Source organism: Oenanthe melanoleuca, chromosome 23 (assembly GCF_029582105.1).
Source record: "Oenanthe melanoleuca isolate GR-GAL-2019-014 chromosome 23, OMel1.0, whole genome shotgun sequence".
Taxonomy (NCBI): Eukaryota; Metazoa; Chordata; class Aves; order Passeriformes; family Muscicapidae; genus Oenanthe; species Oenanthe melanoleuca.
Window position 1 is genome coordinate 4,056,179 of NC_079356.1, and position 27,155 is coordinate 4,083,333.

Genomic DNA, 27,155 nt, shown 5'->3' on the forward strand with positions numbered 1-27,155 from the left:
AGGGTGTTGGCACAGTCCCATTCAATGGTGGCTGCATCCTCCTGCAGGGGCAGATGTGGTTCAGCTGGAGCAGTGCTCCTGGAGAAGGTGCAGTTTCCTCTGAAGCTCCAGGGATGTGGAAAGGTCTGGTTGTCCTCTGGAATCCAGTGGAAAGGCAGAATAATTTGCTGTTCCAAATCTCAGTTTTTATCTGGGTAGGAAATGTTTGGCTCCTCCCCTGGCTGGAGCATCTCCCAGTGGGATGATGGAATTTTATCAGTCATGCCCTGGGACTCACTGGCCATGAACAGGAGATATCTCCTGGAGGGAGGATGGGCTGTGGGAAGATAAAGATGATTGCCCAGCTGGTTTAAAGATGGCCCATTAGCAGAGGATATCTCCATGGAGATCAGGGTCACTGCCCCACCTGGTTTAACAGATGATGACAGAATACAAACTTTTGGTCACATCCTGTACTGCAACCCAAGACGCCTTCCAGCCCAGTCTGGGCCTCTCCTATCTCAGAGATCCGGGGTGTGGGCGGTGCCTTTTGCTGACACCTTAGGTGCGATCTCCAGGTGATTCCTGCTGTTCTCCCCTCCGCAGCCGGGCACTGCGGCGTGCCCAGCCCCATTGTGAACGGGCAGATCAACGGGGAGAACTACAACTACCGGGGCAGCGTGGTGTACCAGTGCCAGCCTGGGTTCCGCCTCATCGGCATGTCCGTGCGCATCTGCCAGCAGGACCACCGCTGGTCCGGGAAAACGCCTGTCTGTGTGCGTAAGTACTTGTCATTCCTTCAGCCTGGCACGGATAATTCCAGCCAGGAGGGTGTGGAAGGGCTGTGGAAGGGGCTGGGCAGAGCTCACACCCTCAGAGCGGTGTTTCGCAGGATTGTTTGGGTTAGGTCCTGTATAAGTGCAGTGGGATAACCCTTGAATTAGTGGTGAGTAAAAAATTTCCCCCCAGAATCCTCCAGTTCCAGTGTGCTGATAATTGCCAGAAAGTTCTCTGCTTCCCTTGTTATCATTGGTTCCTTTTTGCTGCAGTAATTTTAATATTCCTAATCGCCCTTCCCTACTGGACCGCTCCCTAATTCCCTATTTGTTTATAAATACCCCTGACATGCCCTAACACCTGATTTGCCCATTTGCTCTCATGCACGGAATTAGCCTCTCTCCTGATTTATTCACTACAAACTGTTCAGCTTGCTGTTTGTTATTTTCTAGTATTCAAATTTTTTAGTTCCCAAACAATCGGGTCAGATTTTCTTTCTGCATAAAATCACCGAGTTCAGTGAAGCTTCCATCCCTAATAGCCAGGCTAAGAAGGTCAGAGACTACACAGGATCATCCCTCTCCAAGGAAAAAATCTTTTGTGGTTCAAAAATTTCACTGAATTTCTCCTTCCAAGGTGTGGGAACACAGGAGAGGAGACTTTTTGGGGTTAAAGGCAGGCACAGCCCTACAAACACACCCTGGTGGTCACAGTCCTTGAGAGCCATGCTCTGTGTCCGTGGAAAATCAGGATCTCTCCTGTGCTCCTCCACAAATCACCTTGTGCAACCTCCTCGTTTATCTTCCCAGGAAATAACCCAATTAACCAGCTCCCTGCAGCTCTCAGGTGTTGATAAGTTGAAGAATCTCCTTATCAACGGGCAGCACAATCCGTGGATTTCATATCGTGGTGCTCCAGTTGTTTGTTCCCATCTCTCCCGTCTGGTTTGGAGCTTCCTGTGCTGGGGCACAACGGGAACAAGATGGGAAGGAGAGAATGACCTGGCAGAATCCAGCCTGAAAACAAAAAATCAGGGTTAAGTTGGCAAAGTTAGCAGTGACTCCAAAATGTAGAGGGTGTCTGAGATCCTGCTGGGGATTTTTTGGAAAATAATGGTTGGAAAGGGTGGAATTTCCTCTCATGCCCATGGCAGGGGCTAGAATGGGATGGGCTTTAAACTCCTTTCCATCCCATATCACTCTGGAATTCTGAGTTATTGCACACATTAGGTCTTGGGGTGACAGAAATTTGGGATTGTTGATCCCAGCTCTGGTGGGCTCTGCAGTGAGGCACCTCAGGGCTTTATTGACCCCACTCAGGGCACAGTGCTGCTGTTTTCACAGTCTCCTGCTCTTTCCCCTCCCAGCCTGCTGCAGTCACCTCCTCTCTTTGATCCCTGGAATTTTGGGAAGCCTTTCTTTTCCCAGGGACAGCATCCCTTCTAGTTCCAAAGACGTGTAGTGATATCCCAAACCTGGCCCTGCTTCCTCCACATTTCTCATTTATGACATTCTCATCTCCCTGTCACCAGCTTGGGTCAGGAATAAATCCCCATCCCCATGCCCCAGCCCAGCCTGGGCAGTCACATTTGTTATGGATCTTTTGTGGGAATTTCATCTTCCCTTCAATCTCCTGGTGCTGGCAGCTGTCCAGGATAAACCAGATTCGTCCTGATGGACAAATCAGGACCTTCAGTGTGACAGTGATCAATAAAGCTTTGTCCTCAGCTGTCCCAGGATGTCACATTCCTTAGGCAGCCAAGAATCTGCTGGTGGCTCATCCTGAGTTTGCTTTTGTGCCGTGGAACTGGCTGGAATCAAAGGCTGGAATCAAAGGCTGTGCCAGCAGCAGGGCTGTGCCCTCCCTGTGTCACCTGCTGAGGTGACAGCAGAGTGTTCCAGCCACTTCCCACAAGTATTTGGGATGCTGGAACTGGCTTTGCTTCCCTGGGAGTTGCCAGAGCAGCTCCTGTGCCCTTCACATCATCCTGAGCCATTACCAACCTCAGGGAAAAAATAAAATGCCAGAAAAATCCTCACTTCAAGGATTTGGGAGTAAAATTTTCCCACAAAGTTTTTCCCACTTGGGCAGATTTCATCTCTTCAGGCCCTGTGTTGGAATTCTGATTTTCCTCCTATTTTCTCTCTTTTCCCTCTGCTTCCAGGAGCAGCCAGGACTGGCAGGGGGAGAGAAGGAGGGAACAAGAGAGTTTGGGATGCCTGGGGTGGTGTGGGATTAAGCTGGGATTTTTGGAGAGGGATATGGGGTGTAAATCAGTGGGATCCTGGCACTCAGCTTCCTGGAGAGGGATGCAGTTAATTCCTGGATGCAGGGAATTCCTGGTGCATAAAACCTACAAAAATCCCATTCTCTCAATGTATCTCAACAGAGCAAGCCCCAAATTTTATATTTTGGGATTGATGTGTGGGGTTTTTATACTCTCCTACCTCCATAACTTTCTCCAATGAACAACCCACTGTTTTTTTTTCCCCCAGGAATAAACCAAGTGACATTTCCATTTTGTGCTTGCAGCCATCACCTGTGGCCACCCTGGCAACCCCCCCAACGGCCTCACCCAGGGCTCCCAGTTCAACCTCAACGACGTGGCCAAATTCCAGTGCAACCCTGGCTTCCGCCTGGAGGGAGCTTCCCAATCCCAGTGCCTGGCCAATGGCCAGTGGAGCAGCACCCTGCCCTCCTGCCGAGGTCAGTCTGGGCATCTCTCCAAGCCAGAATCCCTGGAAACCACCCAGGGGCTGCTGTAAATCAAACCCTGGGATTTTCTCGCTGCGTCCTCCAAGGTGTTGGAAGTGTGTTGGAAGTGGGGGGAACAGCAGGAAATTTGGGATCAGACCCCCCTGGAGCAGCTTTTCCTCCACCAGCACAGATTTGGGCAGAGCCCTCTTCCCTTTTTCCCCATGGGATCAGCACTCAGGTTCACTTCCCAAATCCCCTCCCCTCCCTGCACTCCCTCCCTGTGCGTTCCCCTAATCCAGGATCTCTGGATTATCAATTTTTTCCTGCTGGATGATGGAGATCCCAGTTTGGGATCAGTTATTCCCATCTGGATGATCTAAATCCCAATTTGGGGCTGCAGCTCCAGGCTCTGCTGCTGGGCGAAAACCTACAGGATTGCCTGGACTCCCTTTTCCCCCTTTTCACAACAAATTCTTCCACTCCCACCCTCAAAAACCTCGGGGGAAAAAAAATAAAAAACAAAAACAAAACAACAAAAAACCTTAATCACAGCATAAAATCTTCAACTTCCCACCCTTTTCCCTGCTTTTTTTTTTTTTTGGAGAATCCCACATTTCCCACCCCGCCCTTGTCTTCCCGTTATTTTTGGGGTGTTGTTCTGTTGTCTGTTTGCAGTTGTGAACTGTTCTGACCCCGGGCACCTGGAAAACAGCGTCCGGCAAGTGCAGCCGAGCGGCCCCCACAGGTTCAGCTTCGGCACCACCGTGTCCTATCAGTGCATCCACGGATTTTATCTGTTGGGAACGCACGTCCTGACGTGCCAGGGCGATGGCACGTGGGACAGAGCCCTCCCCCAGTGCCTTTGTAAGTGGCCCCAACCCTCCCTGTCCAGCCCAGCCGCTCATCCCATAGGAAAATCCCAAATTTTCATGAGGGAAAATCCCCCCAAAAAAAAAAAAAAAAATAAAGATCCTGGTGGTTTCAGGAGTTTTTCAGGAAAGGGGGTTTGGGGTTTGAGGAGAGAGATTGTGATGAGGGGTTTGTCTATGTGGGAACAGGCAGATCCTCATCGATTTGGGGATTCCAGGTGGAATCCTGATGGATTTTGGAGTTCTCTGTGCAGGGACAGTCAGATCCAAATGGATTTGAGAGGTTCTGAATGGAATCTTGATGGATTTTGGGGTTTGAAGAGAAGAATAACTGCTAGGAGGGGTTCTCAGTGTAGAGACAGTCAAATCCTGATGGATTTGGGGGTTCCACGTTGAATCCAAATGGATTTTTGGGTTTGAGGAGAGGAATCTTGCTGGGGGAGGTTCTCTCTGTTGGGATCCCGATAGATTTGGGAAGTTCTGGATGGAATCCAAATAGATTTTGGGGTTTGAAGAGAAGAATCCTGCTAGGAGGGGGTTCTCTGTGTAGGGACAGTCAGATCCTGATGGATTTGGGGGTTCCAGGTTGAATCCAAATGGATTTTGGCGTTTGAAGAGGGGATCCTGCTGGACGAGTTTGCTGTGTAGGGGCAGGCAGATCCTGATGGATTTGGGGGTTCCACAGGGAATCCCGATGGATTTTGGGGTTCTCTGTGTAGGGACAGTCAGATACAACTGGATTTGAGAGTTTCTGAATGGAATCTTGATGGATTTTGGGGTTTGAGGTGAGGATCCTGCTGGAGAGGTTCTCTGTGTTGGGACAGGCACATTCCAATGGATTTGGGAAGTTCTGAATGGAATCCCAATAGATTTTGGGATTTGAAGAGAAGAATCCTGTAGGAGGGGTTCTCTGTGTAGGGGCAGGCAGATCCTGATGGATTTGGGGGTTCCAGGTGGAATCCCAATGGATTTTGGGGTTCTCTGTGTAGGGACAGGAAGATCCTGATGGATTTGGGAGGTTCTGGATGGAATCCCAATGGATTTAGGGGTTTGAGGTGAGGGATGCTGCTGGGGGGTTTGGCTGTTTAGGGACAGGCAGATCCCAATGGATTTGGGGGGTCCAGGTGGAATCCTGATGGATTTTTGGGTTTGAGGAGAGGATCCTACTGAAGAGGGTTCTCTGTGTAAAGACAGGTGGATCCCAATGGATCTGTGGGTTCTGGATGGAATCCTGATGGATTTTGGAGATTGAGGAGAGGAATCCTGCTGGGATAGATGTATCTGGACAGATGGATCCCGATGGATTTGTGGGGTTCTGGATGGAATCCCAATGGAGAGGGTCCAGCTGGGATGGTGCAGGTGGAGAGGGCAGGAGCGGCTCTGGAGCACAGAGGGCTCACCTGAGTGAGTGGAAACTCACCTGAGTGACTGAGGGCTCACCTGAGTGAGGGCTCACCTGAGTCTTACACAATTCCAGTCCCACACTGGGAATTCAGGATCCAGAGTGGGTTTTAGCTGCCTTAGGGAGGTGCAGGCAGGAGCAGCCCCCTCCCCACCCCCAGCATGCCCAGTTTGTCCCTTTGGGCACTAAACCAGTACAATCCCATTCCCTGCCCTTGGAATGGCCTCAGAACTCCAAAAATTCCAATTGGCTCGAGCTGTTCCAAGGCTGGGATTGTTCCTTTTGTTTTTACCATGTTTATCCCTCCACACCAAATCCTACCAAGCAGTTTTGGGCACATTTTCCTTTCCTCTTGTCCTGTCCTCACCCTTTGCATGGATCCTGGGGAATTGGTGAGTGATGATCCATGTTCCCACAGCCAGGAGGGAATTCCTATTAAAACCCCAAACCCAGGGGCTCCTGGCTCCCTCAGCCCCCTAGAGTACAAGGGATCTCCTTCCTTAAAATGTTGGGATTTGGAGGATTTTTGGGCATTTGGAAACCCAGGTCAGTTTTACCACTGATTCTGTGGATTCCTGGGGTTAAAAGTTAAAAGAAAATGGAGGTTTTCCCATGTTTTTGCTTCCTGTGTGATGAACTTTGCTGTGAGGGTGGGGAGACCTTGGCACAGGGTGCCCAGAGAAGCTGGAAGTGCCCCCATCCCTGGAAGTGTCCAAGGCCAGGCTGGACAGGGAAAAGTGTCCCTGCCCATGGCAAGGGTTGGAATTCACTGATGTCTGAGCTCCCCCCAGACTGGAATTCTGGAATTCCCGGGGCTGAAGCCGGTGCCTCTCTTGCAGTGGTGTCGTGTGGCCACCCCGGGTCCCCTCCCCACGCGCAGATCTCGGGGGACAAGCACACGGTGGGCTCGGTGGTCAGGTACAGCTGCCTGGGCAGGCGCACGCTGGTCGGCAACGCCACGCGGATGTGCCAGCTGGACGGGCGCTGGAGCGGCTCCCTGCCACACTGCTCGGGTGAGGGGCTGGGCAGGGGCACCCGGCAGGGACACCCTGCTGTGCTCACCTATCCGTGTTCATTCATTCATGGTCACCCAGCTGTGGTGACCAATTCGTGGTCAGCCATCCGTGGTCACTCATTCATGGTGTCCTGGTTTGAAGGACAGGTGTCTGCCAATAAAGGCAGGAGCTTCTCTTTGAAATGGAGAATGTAAACCCCCCTCCTCCAAATTATTGTAATTTTGAAATTAAGCATCTCTCAGGAAAAGATATGGGAATTAGGAATAACAGTTCTTCACTAGGAAAATTAAAATAGCAATGCAGTATTACACAGAACAATCCCAACCCTGCCAGAGTCAGAATCCAAGCTGACACCCGTCAGTCAGTCAGGGTGTTGGCACAGTCCCATTCCATGGTGGCTGCATCCTCCTGCAGGGGCAGATGTGGTTCAGCTGGAGCAGTGCTCCTGGAGAAGGTGCAGTTTCCTCTGAAGCTCCAGGGATGATGTGGAAAGGTCTGGTTTTCCTCTGGAATCCAGTGGGAAGAAGGTTCCTTGGTGTCCAAAATGTCAGTTTTTATCTGGGTAGGAAATGTTTGGCTCCTCCCCTGGCTGGAGCATCTCCCAGTGGGATGATGGAATTTTATCAGTCATGCCCTGGGACTCAATGGCCATTAACAGGAGATATCTCCTGGAGGGAGGATGGGCTGTGGGAAGATAAAGATGATTGCCCAGCTGGTTTAAAGATGGCCCATGAGCAGAGGATATGTGCCACAGAGATAAGGAATCACTACCCTACCCAGTTTTAATGATGGTGATAGAATCCACATTTCTGGCCACATCAACCCAGCAGACATGGTCATCCATTCATGGTCACCCAGTCATGGTCATCCTCTCCCACCCATCATCACTTCCCACTCATTGTCACCCACTCCTTGTACCTTGAGGGGACTCCTGGTGCCTTCCCTTCCCAGACTTCCTAAAACTCCCTTCCCTTCTTGAACTTCTCTTCCCGAACTTCCCCAAACTTCCCTTCCCTGAATTTCCCCAACCTTTCTCTTTTCCTCTTTCCTTTCCCTTTTCCCTTTTCCCTTTTCCCTTTTCCCTTTTCCCTTTTCCCTTTTCCCTTTTCCCTTTTCCCTTTTTCCCCTTTTCCCTCTTTTCCCTCTTTTCCCTCTTTTCCCTTTTCCCTTTTCCCTTTTCTCCCTTCTCCCTTCTCCCTTCTCCCTTCCTCCCATGCTCCAGTCCCTCCTTGTTCCCAAGTACATCAGGGCTGGCTTGGAGCACGTGGGAATTCCTTTGTGGAGGGGGCACATCCCTGGGACTGACGCTGGAGGCTCCAGTTTGGGGGTCAGGAATTGTGGCCGTGTTTGCATCCAGCTCAAAACCAGGGGATGTTCAGTCTGGAATTCCTCTGCTCTGCTGGGGGTGATTCCCGGTGAGGGTGACAAGGGACAGGAGCCACCATGGTGCCTCAGGTGACTGTGGGCTCTCTCTGGCAGGGGGCAGCCAGGGTGTGTGCGGGGATCCGGGGATCCCTTCGCACGGCATCGGGCTGGGGGACGCCTTCGACGTGGGCAGCGTGGTGAGGTTCAGCTGCGAGCCCGGCTACAGCCTGCGGGGCTCCTCCGAGAGGATCTGCCACGCCAACGGCTCCTGGAGCGGCTCGCAGCCCGAGTGCGAAGGTACCACAGGTGTCCCCGGGGCTGTCCCGGCGTCCCCAGAACTGTCCCAGTGTCCCCAGGGTTGTCCCAGAGTCCCCAGAACTGCCTTGATGTCCATAGAACTGCTCTGGTGTCCCCAGGGCTGTCCCAGTGTCCTCAAAGCTGCCCCAGTGTCCCCAGAACTGCCCCAGTGCCCCCAGAACTGCCCCAGTGTCCCCAGAGCCACCCTGGTGTCCCCAGAACTGCCCCAGTGTCCCCTGAGCCTTCCGGCGTCCCCTGGAACTGCCCTGGTATCTCCAGTTATGGTGTCCCCAGAGCTACCTCAATGTCCCCAGAACTGCCTTGATGTTCCCAGAGCTGCTCTGGTGTCCCCAGAACTGCCCCAGTGTCCCCAGAACTGCCCCAGTGTCCCCAGAACTGTTCCAGTGTCCCCAGAGCTGTTCCAGTGTCCCCAGAACTGCTCCAGTGTCCCTAGAGATGCCTCAATGTTCTCAGAGCAGCCCCGATGTCCCCAGAACTTCCTCGGTGTCCCCAGAACTGCCTTGATGTCCCCAGAGCTGCTCTGATGTCCCCAGAACTCTTCCAGTATCCCCAGAACTACTGTACTGTCCCCAGAATTATTCTGATATCCTCAGAACTTCCCTGGTGTCCCCAGAGCTATTCTGGTGTCCCCAGGACTGCCCTGGTGTCCCTAGAGCTATTCTGGTATCCCCAGAAGTGTTCTCATGTCCCCAGAGTTGCTCTGGTGTCCCTAGAACTCTTCCAGTGTCCCCAGAACTACTGTACTGTCCCCAGAATTGCTCTGGTGTCCCCAGAACGTCCCTGGTGTCCCCAGAATTATTCTCATGTCCCCAGAGCTGTTCTGCTGTCCCCAGAGCTGTTCTGGTGTACCAGAAATGCTCTCACGTCCCCAGGACTGCCCCAGAGTCCCCAGAACTGCCCTGGTGTCCCAGAATTGTTCTCATGTCCCCACAGCTGCTCTGGTGTCCCCAGAACGTCCCTGGTGTCCCCAGAATTATTCTCATGTCCCCAGAGCTGCTCTGGTGTCCCCAGAACGTCCCTGGTGTCCCAGAATTGTTCCCGTGTCCCCAGAACTTGCCTCTACCGAGGACAGGCAGTGCAGGATGAAGCCCTGGCGGTTCTGGCAGTTCGTTTGTGTTTAATTGTTTAATTTTGTTTTGATTTCCCCGTTTCCCTTCCCAGTGATTTCCTGCGGGAACCCCGGGACCCCCAGCAATGCCAGGGTGATCTTCAACGACGGCCTGGTGTTCTCCAGCTCCATCATCTACCAGTGCAGGGAGGGGTTTTATTCCACAGGGGTGCTGAGCAGGCACTGCACCGTCAACGGCACCTGGACTGGGAGCAGCCCCGAGTGCACTGGTGAGCACTGGGATGGAGTCCTGGCACGGGGAGAGGGGAGGGATCAGCTGCCAGGCTGATGGGGCTGCCTAAAAACACAGGCCAGGCAGAACTAAGGGAATAAAAAGCAGGTTTTTATATTTATTGAGGGGCTTACGGGTATGTTTAGGGCAGATAAAGTTCCCCAGAGGCTACACCCAAAATTGGTGGGTCACGGGTTTTTATACTTTTATAAGTTTGGTTCATTTGCATATTGGGGGTTAATATTCCAATTACAGCTTCAGGTAATGAAGTAATTTACCCCAAGTTTGCTCCTCCCCAGCTCACTTTTGTTTAGATTTCTCAGGGCCTGAGGCAGTGAGGTGCCCTTGATTCCCAGCCTGGAGAGGAATTGTTGTGTCTGAAAAAATGGGAAACCAGCAGTGACACTGGATATGGAGTTTAGAGTTATACACTAAAGAATTGCAGGATGAAAAATATATAAAAAATAAAAAAGCCAAAATCCTAAGTCACCAACCCACAAGTGCCACCCTGAGAAACTCTGCTGAACCTGGCACTGGCAGCACCTTAGCCTGGAAATCCTACTGGGACCTAATGGAAAAACCTTGGGTTGGCTTTTTCCAGGTGGATGGAGGGAGCTCTGGAATAATTTTGGCAGTGGGTGTTGGTGGAGCTGCTCTCTGGGTGTGACATTCCTGGGGCAGGGACCCTCTGGTGCCTGCCAGGAACTGGCAAAGGTGACAAAGGTGGCTTTACGAGGCAGGAGCTGGGCTAAGTGGGCAAACTGCCTTCCCTTCACCCAGGTTTGACCTGGATTTCCTTTAATGCTTAATGAGTGTTAATCCAGCTCCTTAATGAGTCAGCTCCAGCCCCTGTTACAAACCACATTTAACTGGTTTAATCCCACCTGGAAAAACACTCAGGACTGTCACAGACATGGTTCCAGCTGCCAGAAATTCTCTTTTTTTCCCCTTCCTTGGCAGTGATAAACTGTGGAGACCCTGGTGTTCCAGCCAACGGGCTCAGGCTGGGCAGTGACTTCACCTACAACAAATCTGTGGTGTTCCAGTGCACTCCTGGCTTCATGATGGAGTCAGACAGGGCAGCTGCCCTCACCTGCACCAAAGATCGCACCTGGAACGGCACCAAGCCTGTCTGCAAGGGTAGGAATCCTGGGAAAAGGAGACTCAGGAAAAAGTATTTCACAGAAAGAGGGATAAATACTGAATGATCTGCCTGGGGAGGTGGTGGAGTCACCATCCCTGGATGTGTTTAAGAAGACTGGATGTGGCACTGGGTGCCATGGTCTGGTTGAGATGTTAGGGCTGGGCTGGACTCGATGATCTTGAAGGTCTCTTCCAACCTGGTGATTCTGTGTGTGAATTCTGTGATTCTTTGAATTCTGTAATTCTGTGATTCTGTGATTCTGTAATTCTGTGATTCTGTAATTCTGTGCATTCTGTGCAATGTTGCACCAGACAAGTTTTGCAGGCCACCCAAGTTTCCCTAAAATCCTGGCTGGGCGTTCCTCAGCTCCCTCATTCTCAAAGTTTGTGGCATTTTTCAGGGAGCAGCAACACCTTGCTGTCTTCAGGGCTATCAATCTGTCCCTGGGAGGGAGTTGTTCTTCTCCTTGTGCTAGAGATGGAGCAGAGCCCAGGGAGCAAAGTGATTTTGCACAAAAACTCGGATCAAACTGGGATGAAATATCATGTTTTTCCAGCAGACTCTTTGCTGGCATCGCCCAGAAACATCTGAAAAATGTTCCCTGCGAGTCTTTTCATTATTCTGAGATGGCTCCCGTGGTTCAGACATAGAAAAGGAAATAAGAAAACAGTGGCTGGGCAGGCTGGATCTCTCTTGCTCACCCCCCAGTGCAGATAAGATGTGTGGCAGCATCTCTGCACTCCTTTAGAAATCTGGAAAATTCACCTGTCACAGCATTGATATAAACACAGGCCACATAAAAACTCTCAGATGCACTCCAGCTCCTTCAGAGGCTGTAAAGAGCAATTCTTCCTCTCCTTTTTCATTCTCTGCACTGAGCAAATGCTGCAGAAATGATCCTGAATGTGGCCAAGAGTCTCATTTGGAGGCTCCTGTGAGCTGAAAAGCAGAGTGCTGCAAAAATGTCATCTCCAAACACCCCAGAGTGGGTGAAAACCTGACAGGTTGTGGCTTCAACTGCTCATCTGAGCCTCAGCCAGGTTGTCCAAAATGTGTGAATCTTTGGGGAAATCTGGGATGAGTTTTCACGCCATGTCAAGGAGGATTTTTACCTTCAGCTCAGAACGAGTGTTGACTCCAAAATTGGATTTGTAGAGATGTTTGGAAAAAGTTCATCCCCCAGAGGGTGGTGGGGAGCTGAACAGGCTCCCCAGGGAATGGGCACAGCCCCAGGATCTCAAGGAATGTTTGGACAGGGTGGGAATTTGGGGTGTCTGTGCAGGGCCAGGGGTTGGACTGGAGGATCCTCATGGATCCCTTCCCACAGGATGTTTTCTGATTTGGGATTTAACTGCAAACCTCAAAGGGTTTGACCCCACTTCGTGCCACTCCTGGGAGATGCTCTTGGAGAGCAGGAAGTGACTTTGCTCCTACATGGAATTTGCTTGTTAATGGAAAATAATTAAGAAGTGGAGAGACCTGACCCTGCTTTTCCTTTTCCTTTTCCTCCTTCTCCTCCCCTTCTCCTTCTCCTCTTCTCCTTCTCCTCTTCTTCTCTTTCTCCTTCTTTCTCCTTCTTTCTCCTTCTTTCTCCTTCTTTCTCCTTCTTTCTCCTTCTTTCTCCTTCTTCTCCTACTTATCCTTCTTCTCCTCTCTCTCATTCTCTTTCTCCTCCTTCTCTCTCCTTCTTTCTCATTCTCTCCTTCCCCTTTTCTCCTTCTTTCTCTTTCTTTCTCCTTCTCTCCTCCTCCTCTTCTCCTCTTTTTCTTCTTTTCTCCTTCCCTCTTTTTCTCCTTCTCCTCTTCTCTTCTCTTCTCTTCTCTTCTCTTCTCTTCTCTTCTCTTCTCTTCTCTTCTCTTCTCTTCTCTTCTCTTCTCTTCTCTTCTCTTCTCTTCTCTCCTCTCCTCTCCTCTCCTCTCCTCTCCTCTCCTCTCCTCTCCTCTCCTCTCCTCTCCTCTCCTCTCCTCTCCTCTCCTCTCCTCTCCTCTCCTCTCCTCTCCTCTCCTCTCCTCTCCTCTCCTCTCCTCTCCTCTCCTCTCCTCTCCTCTCCTCTCCTCTCCTCTCCTCTCCTCTCCTCTCCTCTCCTCTCCTCTCCTCTCCTTCTCCTCTCCTTCTCCTCTTGTCCTTTTCTCTTTTTCTCTCTCCTTTTCTCCTTTTCTCCTTTTCTCCTTTTCTCCTTTCCACCCTTCCTCCTTTCCACCTTTCCTCCTTTTCTCCTCCTCTTCTACTCTCCTCCTCCTCTCCTCTTCTCCTTTCCTCCTCTCCTTCTCCTCCTCTTCTCTTCTTCTCCTCTTCTTTTCTCCTTCCCTCCTTTTCCTTTCCCTCCAGCCATCACCTGCCGAGCTCCCCAGGCCATTCCCAACGGGAAGGTGGTGGGCTCAGATTTCAGCTGGGGCTCCAGTGTCAGCTACGCCTGCCTCGAGGGCTACCAGCTGTCCCTGCCCGCCGTGCTCACCTGCGAGGGCAACGGCTCCTGGAGCGGGGAGATCCCCCAGTGCTTCCGTGAGTAGGAGCTTCCTGCTTTTCCTTCACTAAGCTGGGAAAATCCAGCTGGGAAAATCCCCCAGTGCTTCCATGAGTAGGAGCTTCCTGCTTTTCCACCACTAAAGCTGAGAAAATCCAGCTTTTGGGGGCTTCTCCCAACTTTTTTTCCTGGTTTGGCAGCTCAGGGTTCACAGGGATCTCACTGTGCTTCCTGCCCCGTTCCTAGATGAAGTGTTTCATCAGCTGGAAAAGGAATTTTTGGTGCCATGGTGATGCTTCAGCAGCCTGGAGCCAAAGTCTGGCTGCTCTCCCACCTCCCACATGCCTTGGTGCTTGGGGAGCCTTGGTTTGGCACCTGGGAGGACGAGGCAGGGGCACAGGGGGTCATTCCAGGGACACAGGTGGTCACTGCAGGTACACAAGTGGTCACTCCAGGGACACAGGTGGTCATTCCAGGGACACAGGTGGTCACTTTAAGTACACAGGTGGTCATTCCAGAGACACAGGTGGTCACTGTAGGTACACAAGTGGTCACTCCAGGGACATAGGTGGTCATTCCAGAGACACAGGTGATATTCCAGGAGCACAGGTGGTCACTGTAGGTACACAGGTAGTCGTTCCAAAGACACAGGTGATCATTCCAGGGACACAGGTGGTCATTCCAGGAGCACAGGTTGTCACTCCACCCACAAGTGTGAGGCCACATTTGGGATGAATCCAGGCATTTTCCATGTTCCTGCCTACGAAACATCCTCAAAACTGGGTGTTTGCCCTCAGTGACCGAATCTTCTGCAATCAGGACTCTTGGAACTGCCAAAAAACCCCTTTGGCAAAGGGCACAGTGTTGCAGTAGAAGTTGGGAATGTTTTATGAAGGCTGGGTGGGTTTGATATAACAGTGAATACCAAAAAAAGGGAATTAAATGTCTCCTGATGCCCAGGGCAGCTCTGAGTTCCTTTTCCAGCTGCACAATATCAATTTTCATATTAAATCCCACAAAGTCCTTACACCTTTCCCTAGATCTGGGATAATTAGTGGGCTCTGTTCCAAGGAACAGAGTGACACCGTGCAGTTAGGGGAGAAAAAAGAGAGGGAAAAAAGGCAAATCCGGAGGAGAAGGTGGAAGTTAATTAACAGCCATTGACAAATGGAGAGAATTACAAGGAGTGCAGCCAGCATGATTCCCGAGTTAATCATGGAGTCTGTGACAGACTGGATGGGATGTGGCATTCCCAGGGGGGGTCTGTGGCCACCTCCTTGTCCCTTTGCCGTTGCAGCCGTGTTCTGTGGGGACCCAGGGACCCCAGCCCAGGGCAGGAGGGAGGACAGAGGCTTCACCTACCGCTCGTCCGTGTCCTTCTCGTGCCTGGCGCCGCTGGTGCTGGTGGGCTCGGCGCGCCGGTTCTGCCAGTCCGACGGCACCTGGAGCGGCACCCAGCCCAGCTGCATCGGTGAGGGGGTGAGGGGGGCTCGGGGGCTCTCTTTACTGTCAGTCCCAGCCCTGTGGTTCTTGGAGAGCGGGATGGCACGTGGGGGCAGAGGGCAGGGAGGAGGATGGGATCCTTGGAGGTTGGGATGGCCCTTGGGAGCAGTGAGAAGGGAAGAGAATGGGATTCCTGGAGTTTGGGATGGCCCTTGAGCAGAGGGAAGGGAAGAGGATGGGATCCTTGGAGGTTGGGATGGCCCTTGGGAGCACAGGGCAGGGAGGAGGATGGGATCCTTGGATATTGGGATGGCCCTTAGGAGAAGTGAGAAGGGAAGAGGATGGGATTCCTGGAGTTTGGGATGGCCCTTAGGAGCACAGGGAAGGGAAGAGGACGGGATCAACGTGGTCCTTGGAGATCAGGATGGCCCTTGGGAGCAGAGGGCAGGGGAGAGGATGGGATCCTTGGATATTGGGATGGCCCTTAGGAGCAGTGAGAAGGGAAGAGGATGGGATCCTTGGATATTGGGATGGCCCTTGAGCAGAGGGCAGGGAAGAGGATGGGATTCTTGGAGATCAGGATGGTTCTTAGGAACACAGAGCAGGGAAGAGGACGAGATCCTTGGAGGTTGGGATGGCCCTTAGGAGCAGTGAGAAGGGAAGAGGATGGGATTCCTGGAGTTTGGGACGGCCCTTGGGAGCAGAGGGCAGGGAAGAGGATGGGATCATCATGGTCCTTGGAGGCTGGGATGGCCCTTGAGCAGAGGGCAGGGAAGAGGATGGGATCACCATGGTCCTTGAAAGTTGGGATGGCCCTTGTGGGGAGAGGGAAGGGAAGAGGATGGGATCAACATGGTCCTTGGAGATAAGGATGGCCCTTGGGAGTAGAGGGCAGGGGAGAGGATGGGATTCTTGGAGATCAGGATGGTTCTTAGGAGCAGTGAGAAGGGAAGAGAATGGGATTCTTGGAGTTTGGGATGGCCCTTGGAAGCACAGAGCAGGGAAGAGGATGGGATCAACATGGTCCTTGAAAGTTGGGATGGCCCTTGGGTACAGAGGGAAGGGAAGAGGATGGGATTCTTGGAGATCAGGATGGTTCTTAGGAGCACAGAGCAGGGAAGAGGATGGGATTCTTGGATATTGGGATGGCCCTTGGGAGCAGAGGGCAGGGAAGAGGATGGAATCACCGTGGTCCTTGGAGATTAGGATGGCCCTTGGGAGCAGTTGGAAGGGAAGAGGATGTGATCCTTGGAGGTTGGGATGGCCCTTAGGAGCAGAGGGAAAGGAAGAGGATGGGATTACCGTGGTCCTTGAAAGTTGGGATGGCCCTTGGGGGGAGAGGGAAGGGAAGAGGATGGGATCAACATGGTCCTTGGAGATCAGGATGGCCCTTGGGAGCAGAGGGCAGGGAAGAGAACAGGATCCTTGTTCTTGGTAGCAGAGGGCAGGGAAGAGAACAGGATCCTTGTCTTGGGAGCAGAGAGCACAGCGTGGGTGTGGGGAAGAGCTGTCCTGATCCAAGGCGTGTGTTCCCAGTTTTTCTCCTGAGGGATGAAGTGCCTCTGGTTACTTCACGCTGCAGCAGGCAGGGATTTAAGGAACAGGAAGATCCTTGTGTGTTCCTTTGGAGCCAAATCCCGCTTGTGTTCCAGAGGTGCAGCAGGATCCGTGTGCCTGGAGGGGTCTGAGCTCTCCTGTAAATCCCTGCCCCTGTTTTTAACAGATCCCAGCCTCACCACGTGTGCAGATCCTGGAGTGCCTCTCTTTGGGATGCAGAACAATTCCCAGGGATACCAGGTATGGCCATGGAAGAGGGGTGTGCCACAAAACCAGCCCTGGATTCCTGTGTCCTCCCATGGATTCCTATGTTATCCCATGGGTTCATGTTTCTTCTCATAGGTTCCTTTGTTATCCCATGGATTCCTTTGTTATCCCATGGATTCCTTTGTTATCCCATGGATTCATGTGTTATCCATGGATTCCTGTCTCATCCCATGGATTCCTGTGTTCTCCCATGGATTCCTTTGTTATCCCATGGATTCCTGTGTCATCCCATGGATTCCTTTGTCATCCCATGGATTCCTTTGTCATCCCATGGATTCCTGTGTTATCCCATGGATTCATGTGTTATCCATGGATTCCTGTGTCATCCCATGGATTCCTTTGTCATCCCATGGATTCCTGTGTTCTCCCATGGATTCCTGTGTCATCCCATGGATTCATGTTTCTTCTCATAGATTCCTGTGTTATCCCATGGATTCCTTTGTTATCCCATGGATTCCTTTGTTATCCCATGGATTCCTGTGTTATCCCATGGATTCCTGTGTTATCCCATGGATTCCTGTGTTCTCCCATGGATTCCTTTGTTATCCCATGGATTCATGTGTTATCCATGGATTCCTGTGTCATCCCGTGGATTCATGTTTCTTCTCATAGATTCCTTTGTTATCCCATGGATTCCTGTGTCATCCCATGGATTCCTGTGTTATCCCATGGATTCCTTTGTCATCCCATGGATTCGTGTTATCCCATGGATTCCTGTGTTATCCCATGGATTCATGTTTCATTTTATAGATTATTGTGTTCTCCCATGGATTCCTGTGTCCTCCCATGAATTCCTGTGTCCTCCCATGGACTTATGTTTCCTCTCACAGATTATTGTGTTGTCCCATGGATTCATGTGTCCTTCCATGAGTTAATGCTTCCTGTCTTGGGTTCACATGTTATCCTGTGGATTCATATGTTATCCCATGGAATTCATGTGTCCTCTCATGGATTCTTGTGTCTTCCCATGGATTAATGTCTCCTCCCTCCCATGAATTCACATGTTATCCCAGGAATTCACATGGTATCCTATGGATTCACATGTTATCCCATGGATTCACATGTTATCCTGTAGATTCACATGTTATCCCATGAATTCACATATTATCTCATGGATTCACGTGTTATCCCATGGATTCCTGTCTCCCCTCACACATTAATGTCTCATCCCATGGATTCCTGTGTCCTTCCATGGATTCCTGTCTCCTCCTGGGAGCAGGACACCCCAACATGCTCCCTTAGCCCCTCCGAGTGTGTTTGCACAGCATTAATTAGCAGTGCATTGTATCTGAAATTAATTACAATGCTAATTAATAGTTGCTGCTATTCATATTAATTCTTATTAATTTTCAGACCAACTCCTGCAGGTGCTTTTGCTAATCCCAGCTCTCATCCAGCAGGAGATCATTGGAATGGGGACAAAAATCCCACAGTGACTCCCTGGGGGGCTCCATTCCCACCCATTCCCTGCTGGGATGGTGGATGCCAGAGTGGATCCTTCTGTTTTCCTGCTAATTAGTTACCTTCATCTTGGGGTTTAATTAATTAATTTTAGGTTTCATTAATTTGGAGACACCATAAGTGGGATTTTTGCCCAGCTGGGAGCTTCCCTGGGAGTGGAGCTGCTCCATGAGGGAATGGCATGGAATGAAAGCCTGGAATCCCTGGGAAGCTGAGTGATTGTCTCCTGTTGGGACAGGTGGGAAGCATCCTGTTCTTCAGGTGCCAGAAGGGATATCTCCTGCAGGGCTCCACCACCAGGACCTGCCTGCCCAACCTGACCTGGAGCGGCGTCCAGCCCGACTGCGTCCGTGAGTCCTGGGCCCTCAGCCAGGCTCTGCACAATGAATTCTTGGGGGAAATGCATTGGGTTTTTGGGAGAATTGGGGATTGCAAAGGCAGGTTTTAGTCTTCACTCACACCTGGCACTCGGTTCTGGGCTCAGAGGTGCTTCAGTGTCCTTTGGTTTTGCCTTTTTCCCTTAAAAATGGGAGTGAGCAATTCTAATTTCCAGCTCATCAACTACAGCCAGGTTCAGCTTTAGCCAGGAAGAGAAACCCAACATGGGAAACTCCTCATTGATTCCTCCAACTGGGAAAAATCCAGGCTTGGCCCTGTGAGCTGTAGAAGCTCTTCCAGGAGATTCCTGTTCCCCTGTTGATGTCACGGGGTCACTTTTTGCCATCCCTGGGTGGTTTCTCTCACCTGTTCTCCCTGTCCCCCCCAGCCCATCACTGCAGGCAGCCTGAGACCCCATCCCACGCCAACGTGGGCGCCCTGGACCTGCCCTCCCTGGGCTACACCTTGATCTACTCCTGCCAGAGCGGCTTCTACCTCACCGGGGGCTCCGAGCACCGCACCTGCAAAGCCGACGGCAGCTGGACAGGGAAACCCCCCATCTGCCTGGGTGAGGGGCTGGGGTTGTTGTTTTGTTGTAGTAATTCTGCAAGGTGAGCAGTGGTGGGCAAAGAAACTTCCAAACTGCCCTGGGACAGCTCTTGGGACATTGGTCATGGAACCATCTGGTCTTGGGAGATAAAAAACAGGAGTGGGAAGCCTGATCTTTAGTAGATAGTTTGTGATTGATTACACAAAGGCAGGAAATCTGATTCTGCAAAAAAACCTTTCAGACTATGGAAAAACTTTTTTTCTTTTACAAACTGGTATACACAATATTCATAACAGGGGGATTTAAACAGAATGGGTTTAATCACATATTTCCCTTTATCTAGATCCATGTTCTTTTCTTATTTTAAGTATTCTGGTTTATACAAACTGCAGAACTTCCATGATTAACACAAATCATTTATCAATTATCACACAAGGACAGGCTGGAGGTGGCACTGAGTGCCCTGGGCTGGGTGACACGGCGGGGGTCGGGCCCAGCTCGGGCTGTGTGGCCTTGGGGGACTTTCCCAGCCTCAGGGGTTGTGGGATGGGCAGTGCCAGAGCCCAGAATGTTCTCACCAGCTGTGCTTTGTCCCCTGTCCCAGCCGATGTCCGTCCCAGCGGGAGGCCCGTGGGCACCGCGCGGGAGCCGCCGCTCGCCAGGGCCTCAGGTGAGGGTGAGGGGGCTCATTGCATCCCCAGGGCCGAGGGTGAGAGTGAGGGTTTTGGGGGCTCATTTCATCCCCAGGGCCTCAGGTGAGGGTGAGGGCCGGGGGGCTCATTGCATCCCCAGGGCCGAGGGTGAGGGTGAGGGTCAGGGGGACTCAGGTGAGGGTGAGGGGGTTCATTTCATCCCCAGGGCCTCAGGTGAGGGTCAGGGGGGCTCACTGCATCCCCAGGGCCGAGGGTGAGAGTGAGGGTTTTGGGGGCTCATTTCATTCCCAGGGCCTCAGGTGAGGGTGAGGGTCAGGGGGTTCAGGTGAGCGTGAGGGTGAGGGGGGTTCATATCATCCCCAAGGCCTCAGGTGAGAGTGAGGGTTTTGGGGGCTCATTTCATCCCCAGGGCAGAGGGTGAGGGTGAGGGTGAGGGTGAGGGTGAGGGTGAGGGTGAGGGTGAGGGTGAGGGTGAGGGGGGCTCATTTCATCCCCAAGGCCTCAGGTGAGGATGAGGGTTTTGGGGGCTCATTTCATCCCCAAGGCCTCAGGTCAGGGTGAGGGTGAGGGGGCTCATTTCATCCCCAGGGCCTCAGGTGAGGGTGAGGGGGCTCATTGCATCCCCAGGGCCTCAGGTGAGGGTAAGGGTGAGGGGGGGCTCAGGTGAGGGGGGTCAGTGTTCAGGGGGGTTCAGGTGAGGGTTCAGGGTTCGGGGGGCTCACCTGAGGGGGTCTCATGTGAGGGTTCAGGGGGGACTCATGCCCAGGGCCTCAGGGTTTAGGGGGGCTCACCTGAGGGGGGTTCAGGTGATGGTTCAGTGGGGCTCATCCCCAAGGTCTCAGGTGAGGATTCAGGGGGAGCTCACCTGAGGGGGGGCTCAGGTGGAGGTTCAGGTTCAGGGCTCAGGGGGGGCTCATGCCCGGGTCTCAAGTGAGGATTCAGGGTTTGGGAGGGCTCATCCCAAGGTCTTAGGTGAGGGTTTAGGGTTTGGGGGGGCTCAGGTGAGGGTTCAGGGCTCAGGGGAGCTCATCCCAAGGTCTCAGGTGAGGATTTTGGGGTGTCTCATCCCCCTGACCACATCCCTGCTCCCCTGGACCTCAGCAAATCCACCCCCCTGAATTCCTTGGTGCTCTGGAAGCTGCCACGTTCCCCATCCTATTCCCTGAGCATCAACACCCACTGCCCTCCCCAGAGTGTTCCAGCCCTTCCAGGATTTTGTACAGTTGACCTTTATAATGTTATTTTTTTCATAATAAATTATTTTGGGGGTTGATTAATTTTAAAAATTTTCCTCGTATTTTTGGTCATGACAGCCAAATTAAAGTCACTGGGTTTGACTTTATCCCCCATGGGATGGTGCAGAACAGGTGGGATTTAGGATAGATAAAACATAAAATATTTTTTAAATATTCAATATTTAAAATAATTTAATTGCTGAAGTTAAAATGAATTCAAAGAAAGACAGAAAAAGACAGAATATTCAAAGAAAGACGCAAGCCCTGCTTTGGTTTTTTTTGCTTTATCCCCCATGGTGATGGTGCAGAACAGGTGGGATTTAGGATAGATACAACATAAAATATTTTTTAAATATTCAATATTTAAAACAATTTAATGACTGAAATTAAAATTAATTCAAAGAAAGACAGAAAAAGACAGAAAATTCAAAGAAAGACACAAACCCTGCTCTGTTTTTTTTTGCTTTATCCCCCATGTTGATGGTGCAGAGCGGGTGGGTTTAGGATATTTAAAACATGAAATATTTTTGAAATATTCAATATTTAAAATAATTTAATGACTGAAATTAAAATTAATTCAAAGAAAGGCAGGACAGAAAATTCAAGGAAAGAGAGAAAACCCTGTTCTATTTTTTTTTTTTTGCTTTATCCCCCATGTTGATGGTGCAGAGCAGGTGGGATTTAGGATACTTAAAACATAAAATATTTTTTAAATGTTCAATATTTAAAATAATTTAATGACTTAAATAAAAATTAATTTTAAAAAAAAGACAGAAAGAAAATGGAAAGAAAGACAGAAAACCCTGCTCTGTTTTTTTTCCCCTGTAAAAACGGAAACGCTCCTGTTTTTTTGGCATCTCCCACTGCTGTAATTCCAGTGCCTGCGGATGTGTTTGCAAGGAATTCCCTGTGGAAAGGCTCCTACGAGTACCTGGGGAAGAAGCAGCCAGCCATGCTCTCTGTCACCAGCTTCGACCCCGCCACCAGCAAGGTCAACGCCACCTTGATCGACCACAGCGGGGTGGAGCTCCAGGTGTCCGGTGAGGGACACTCCTGACCCTTGGGGTCGTCATTGCCAGGCCAGGGGGTGTCCCCTGGGCACCTCCAGGTTTCCTCTCATCCTGGGAGCAGGGCCTCACCCACCCTGGCTGCCCCTCAATATCCTCTGGCCGTGAGTGGACACAGCCTCAGTCTGTGCCAGGTTGGGTTTCAGGGAAAATTCCTGCATGGAAAAGGTGGTCAGGCCTTGGAAGTGCCATGGGGAATTTGGAGTGCCCATCTCTGGAGGTGTCCAAGGTAGGACTTGGAGCTTTTGGCAAAAAACTTTAAATTATGTGAGTTGGACTTTGATAATCCTTGGGGGATCAGCCCATGATTCCGTGAGTGCTCCCTGTGTCTGCCCTCCTGGAGCACCAGGCTCTTCCTGATCCAACAGCAGAACCTCAATATTAATTATTTAATATTAATTAAATATTGAGTCCTTTCCCATATGGAAAATACCTTCAGTATCCTGGGCTGTGTTTCCCAGTACATCCCAGTGACAGGGCTGGTGTCCACTCAAACCCTAACACGGTTTATCTGCCCTCCCACTCAATTATTTCAAACCAGAGTGATCCAGAGCTGACAAAATCCCTTCTTTTCCAGGGATTTACAAGAAGGAAGACGTGCACCTGCTGCTCCAGGTGTACCAGATCATGGGGCCACTGGAGATCTTTGCCAACAAGTTCAGGAACGACAAATGGGCTCTGGATGGACACGTGAGTGCACAAAATCCATCCTCCTGTGCCTGTCCCAGCATGGATTTCACTTCCTGGAGCTGAGGATAATTCCTGGAGCTGGGAGGGGACATGTGGCACTTTCCCAGCAGGTGACAGCTCCTCCTGCAGCCGGGGGTTGTTTATTTTTTATGTTTTATTGCCCTGGGGTTTGGAATCCATCATCTCCCAGATAATGCTGGAGGAGAAACCAACGGGATTCATTCCACATGGATATTTTATAACTACTCAACATCTCACTGGAAAATCTGATTTTCCCTAATGGAGCCAACTCCTCACCCTCTGCCTATGTCTGGGAGTTTCCCAAGCTTTTTAGGGATCCACTGGAGCTTGGAAAAAATGTGGATCCAACTGACTCATTGCCATTTTTTCCCTCTGGAATCAGCAATGTCCTCTCCAATATTTGTTTATCACAAACAAGATTTTTCTGCCTTCCCTTCCTTTGAGAATTTTCAGCTGTTGGGCAGTGAAACCCTTTAAAAAACGCCAGGATTTCCTGGGAAACTGCATCAAATGAATGCACTTGGAAGGGGCTGAGGTGAGCTGGGTGTTAAATCCAGGGAGATGTTGGATAAATCCATTGATTTCCACTCTCCACAGGTCTCGTCCGAGTCCTCGAGCGGCACCTTCGTGTACCAGGGCTTTGTGCGTGGCAAAGGCTTCGGGCAGTTTGGCCTCCAGAGACTTGGTAAAATTCCCTGGATTTGCACTTTCCCCCTCGATTCCAAAAGCTCCATTTTGGCCTGGTGAGGGTTTCTGAGCAGGGAATGTCTCTCCAATCCTTGGCTTGAGTTTTCCGCGCTTTCCGAGTCCTGCTGAGCTTGGAGTGAGGTTTGTGGGAGACAAACAGCACAAAACAAAAAGCACGACGGTAAAATTTATAATTTGGGAACAGAATGAGGGATAACCAGGCTGCTGTCCAAATGCAGGGAGAGTTTGGAAGCATAAACAACACCTGGACATGTTTTTTTTCCAAATTCCCAGTTCCCTGCCAAGCCCAAATCCCATTTCCACCACAGAAAGTGTCTCCATCAGAAATCACAGAGGCTCTTGGGAGTTTAAACCACCCAAAGTTTAAGCGCCTAAATAGCTCTTAAAGCATGGTTTGAGCTCTTTAATCCCTCAGGATTGCTGGAATCTCATCACCTTGATGGATGCTCGTTATTGCAGCATTTCAGAGTCTCCTTAAATCCCAAATTTATGCATCCAAGTTGGAGCTTTTTGGCAAAATAAATCCATTTACACCTCTTTAACTGCAGCTCTGCATAAATGAAGAGGCCTAAATTAGGCTGGATCTCCATCCTTGCACATCCATTTTTAAATTTCCTTTTCCAGCACCACTTCACTCATTTTGCTGTTGGTGCCACCTTGAGCCAAGTCCTTATCCCCCAGCAGGGGCTGGGAAATGGGGAAATGTGAGAAATGTGGGAAATGTGGAAAATGTGGGAAATGGGGAAAATGGGGAAATGTGGGAAATGTGGAAAATGGGGAAATGGGGAAATGTGGGAAATGTGGAAATGTGGGAAATTTAGGAAATGAGGAAATGTGGAAATGTGGGAAATGTGGGAAGTGGGGGAATGTAGGAAATGTGAGAAATGTGGAAATGTGGGATATGTGGGAAATGTAGGAAATGGGGAAATGTGGGAAATGTGGGAAATGTGGGAAATGTGGAAATGTGGGAAATGTGGGAAATGTGTTCCTTTCTGCTCTGTTCCAGACATCAGCATGATGGAAAATGATCCCGAATCCATCGGCCACCACTTTGCATCCAACAGCAGCTCCGTGGCAGCCGCCATCCTTGTGCCTTTCATCGCCCTGATTATTGCAGGGTTTGTGCTTTATCTCTACAAACACAGGTGGGTTTGGGGCAAGAATTCCTAAAGGTGAAAGAAATTCAGGGATTTGAGAGAAGTATTGGTGAGCTGGGCTTAATATCCCACGTTTAGGGCTGGTTTAATTCAGGAAGTGGGACAGCAACAAAGAGGGTTTGGGAGATTGGGGCAAGAATTCCAAAAGATGAAAGAAATTCAGGGATTGGAGAGAAATATCAGTGAGCTGGGCTTAAAATCTTATTTTTAGAGCTTGATTAGTTCAGGGGGTGGAACCAGAACAAAGAGGGTTTGGGAGATTATTGAATGATTTGTGTTTTATCACTGCAAACACAGGTTTGGGGCAATAATTCCAAAAGGTGAAAGCAAGTCAGGGATTTGAGGGAAGTATCAGTGAGCTAAGCTTAAAAATCCCACCTTAAGGGCTGGTTTAATTCAGGAGGTGGGAAAACAAAACGTGGTGGAACGAGGATTTGGGAGAGGAGAGCAAAGAGGGTTTTGCTGGCCATTAATGGGATTTGTGGCCACATTTAGGAGCATTAAAAGCAAATTTAGGAGCATAAAAAGTAAATTTAGGAGGATAAAAAGCAAATTTTCCCCCCATGGCTTTGAACATGGTGTAAATTCAGGTTTGCTCCTGATCTATGCTGCAAATCCCAGCCAGATTTTCCAGTCCCATCCCCACAGGTTTCCCCTGTCAGTGCCCTCCCTCAGGGCTGTCACCTGGGTGGGTTTTGTCCCCAGTCCCTCTCCTGGTTTGAGGACAGGTGTCTACCAAGACAGGCAGGAGCTTCTTTTTGAAATGGAGAATGTAAACCCCCTCCCTCCAAATTATTATCATTTTGAAATTAAGGGGCTCTCAGGAAAAGATATGGGAATTAGAAATAACAGTTCTTTACTAGGAAAATTAAAATAGAAATGCAGTATTACACAGAACAATCCCAAACCCTGCCAGAGTCAGAATCCAAGCTGACACCCGTCAGTCAGTCAGGGTGTTGGCACAGTCCCATTCAATGGTGGCTGCATCCTCCTGCAGGGGCAGATGTGGTTCAGCTGGAGCAGTGCTCCTGGAGAAGGTGCAGTTTCCTCTGAAGCTCCAGGGATGATGTGCAAAGGTCTGGTTTTCCTCTGGAATCCAGTGGGAAGAAGGTGCCTTGGTGTCCAAAATCTCAGTTTTTATCTGGGTAGGAAATGTTTGGCTCCTCCCCTGGCTGGAGCATCTCCCAGTGGGATGATGGAATTTTATCAGTCATGCCCTGGGACTCACTGGCCATTAACAGGAGATATCTCCTGGAGGGAGGATGGGCTGTGGGAAGATAAAGATGATTGCCCAGCTGGTTTAAAGATGGTCCATGAGCAGAGGATATCTCCATGGAGATCAAGGTCACTGCCCCTCCTGGGTTAACAGATGGGGACAGAATACACACTTTTGTTCACATCCTGTATTGCAACCCAAAACAATCCCACAGGAGGAGACCCAAAGTCCCGTTCAATGGCTATGCTGGCCACGAGAACACCAACGTGAGGGGCACCTTTGAGAACCCCATGTACGACCGGAACCTGCAGCCCTCGGACATCATGGGCGGCGAGGCCGAGTTCACCGTGAGCACCGTGTGCACGGCCGTATAGCGCCGGCCCCCCACGGTGAGAGACACCCCGGGGACCCCCCTCGGGGGAGTGGGCGGGGCTGGAAGGGTTCTGGTGGGATCAGGGGATGGGTGGGGATGGGATCAGGTGCGGGAGTCTCCAGGATTCTTTGTATCGGGAGGTGGGGGGCAGGGAAAGGCGTGGAACAAGACTCTGCTCTGTAGAAGCTAAAAGCTACAGTTGCAGTTTATTATAAGAGAGCCTGCTAGGAGTAAAGAGAGTAAAAAGAGTAAAAAGAGTAAAGAGGAGCAAGGGGAGGGAGAGAGAGAGTAATGGGATAAAAGGGTATTGGGGTAATAGAAGAGGGAGAGGAGAAGAGAAGTGGGAGAAGAGAAGGGAAGAAGAGAGCAATTTCCCGTTTGCAACACAGTAAATTATTTTCCATTATGAATATTCTAATTTCCACTAACCAATGTACTACAAGATACAAATTCTATAGCATTTACATGCAGCCTATAGGAATCCTTATATTAGCATGATGTGTTACATTTTAAACTCTCAGATCTGATCTTTGGACCCTGGCAAGTCTTTTTGTGCCCTTTGGAGTTGCTCTCTGGCCGAGGGCATTGTTTAATCAAGAGGGGATTACCTTCAGGGGCCATCCTATGGTTTCATGGTTATTCAGTAACTAAAGCTTTCCTGTTTTACCTTCCCCAACAATCAGGGGATGGGTGAGGCTGGAAGGATTCCTGTGGGATCAGGGGATGGGTGGAGATGGAAGAGCTCCTGTGGGATTGTGGTACATGAGGAGTTGGAAGGATTCTTGTGGAATTGTGGAATGTGTGCAGTTGAAGGAGTTCTCATGGGATCATGGAACACATGAAGTTGGAAGGGTTCCTGTGGGATCATGGAATGTGTGCAGTTGGGCTTGTGTGGAGTTGGAAGGGTTCTCATGGGATCATGGAACACATGGAGTAGGAAAGGTTCTCATGGCACCAGGGAATGTGTGCAGTTCTTGTGGGATCATGGAACACGTGGAGTTGGAAAGG

General features: G+C 50.5%; 1 protein-coding gene across 1 annotated transcript in view; it reads left to right on the forward strand.

Annotated features, from left to right (window-relative positions):
* Positions 1-26,148, forward strand: part of CSMD2 (CUB and Sushi multiple domains 2) — a 288,748-nt gene extending 262,600 nt beyond the window's left edge. The window contains exons 53-70 of the mRNA XM_056509388.1: positions 586-759; positions 3,289-3,462; positions 4,129-4,317; positions 6,564-6,737; positions 8,220-8,402; positions 9,585-9,761; positions 10,724-10,903; positions 13,236-13,409; positions 14,669-14,842; positions 16,538-16,611; positions 18,338-18,449; positions 18,866-19,045; positions 19,632-19,697; positions 21,794-21,955; positions 22,560-22,672; positions 23,291-23,378; positions 24,408-24,546; positions 25,989-26,148. Coding sequence (XP_056365363.1) covers positions 586-759; positions 3,289-3,462; positions 4,129-4,317; positions 6,564-6,737; positions 8,220-8,402; positions 9,585-9,761; positions 10,724-10,903; positions 13,236-13,409; positions 14,669-14,842; positions 16,538-16,611; positions 18,338-18,449; positions 18,866-19,045; positions 19,632-19,697; positions 21,794-21,955; positions 22,560-22,672; positions 23,291-23,378; positions 24,408-24,546; positions 25,989-26,148 — 2,693 coding nt within the window. The remainder of the gene's footprint in view (positions 1-585; positions 760-3,288; positions 3,463-4,128; positions 4,318-6,563; positions 6,738-8,219; positions 8,403-9,584; positions 9,762-10,723; positions 10,904-13,235; positions 13,410-14,668; positions 14,843-16,537; positions 16,612-18,337; positions 18,450-18,865; positions 19,046-19,631; positions 19,698-21,793; positions 21,956-22,559; positions 22,673-23,290; positions 23,379-24,407; positions 24,547-25,988) is intronic.
* Positions 26,149-27,155: the final 1,007 nt, after the last annotated feature.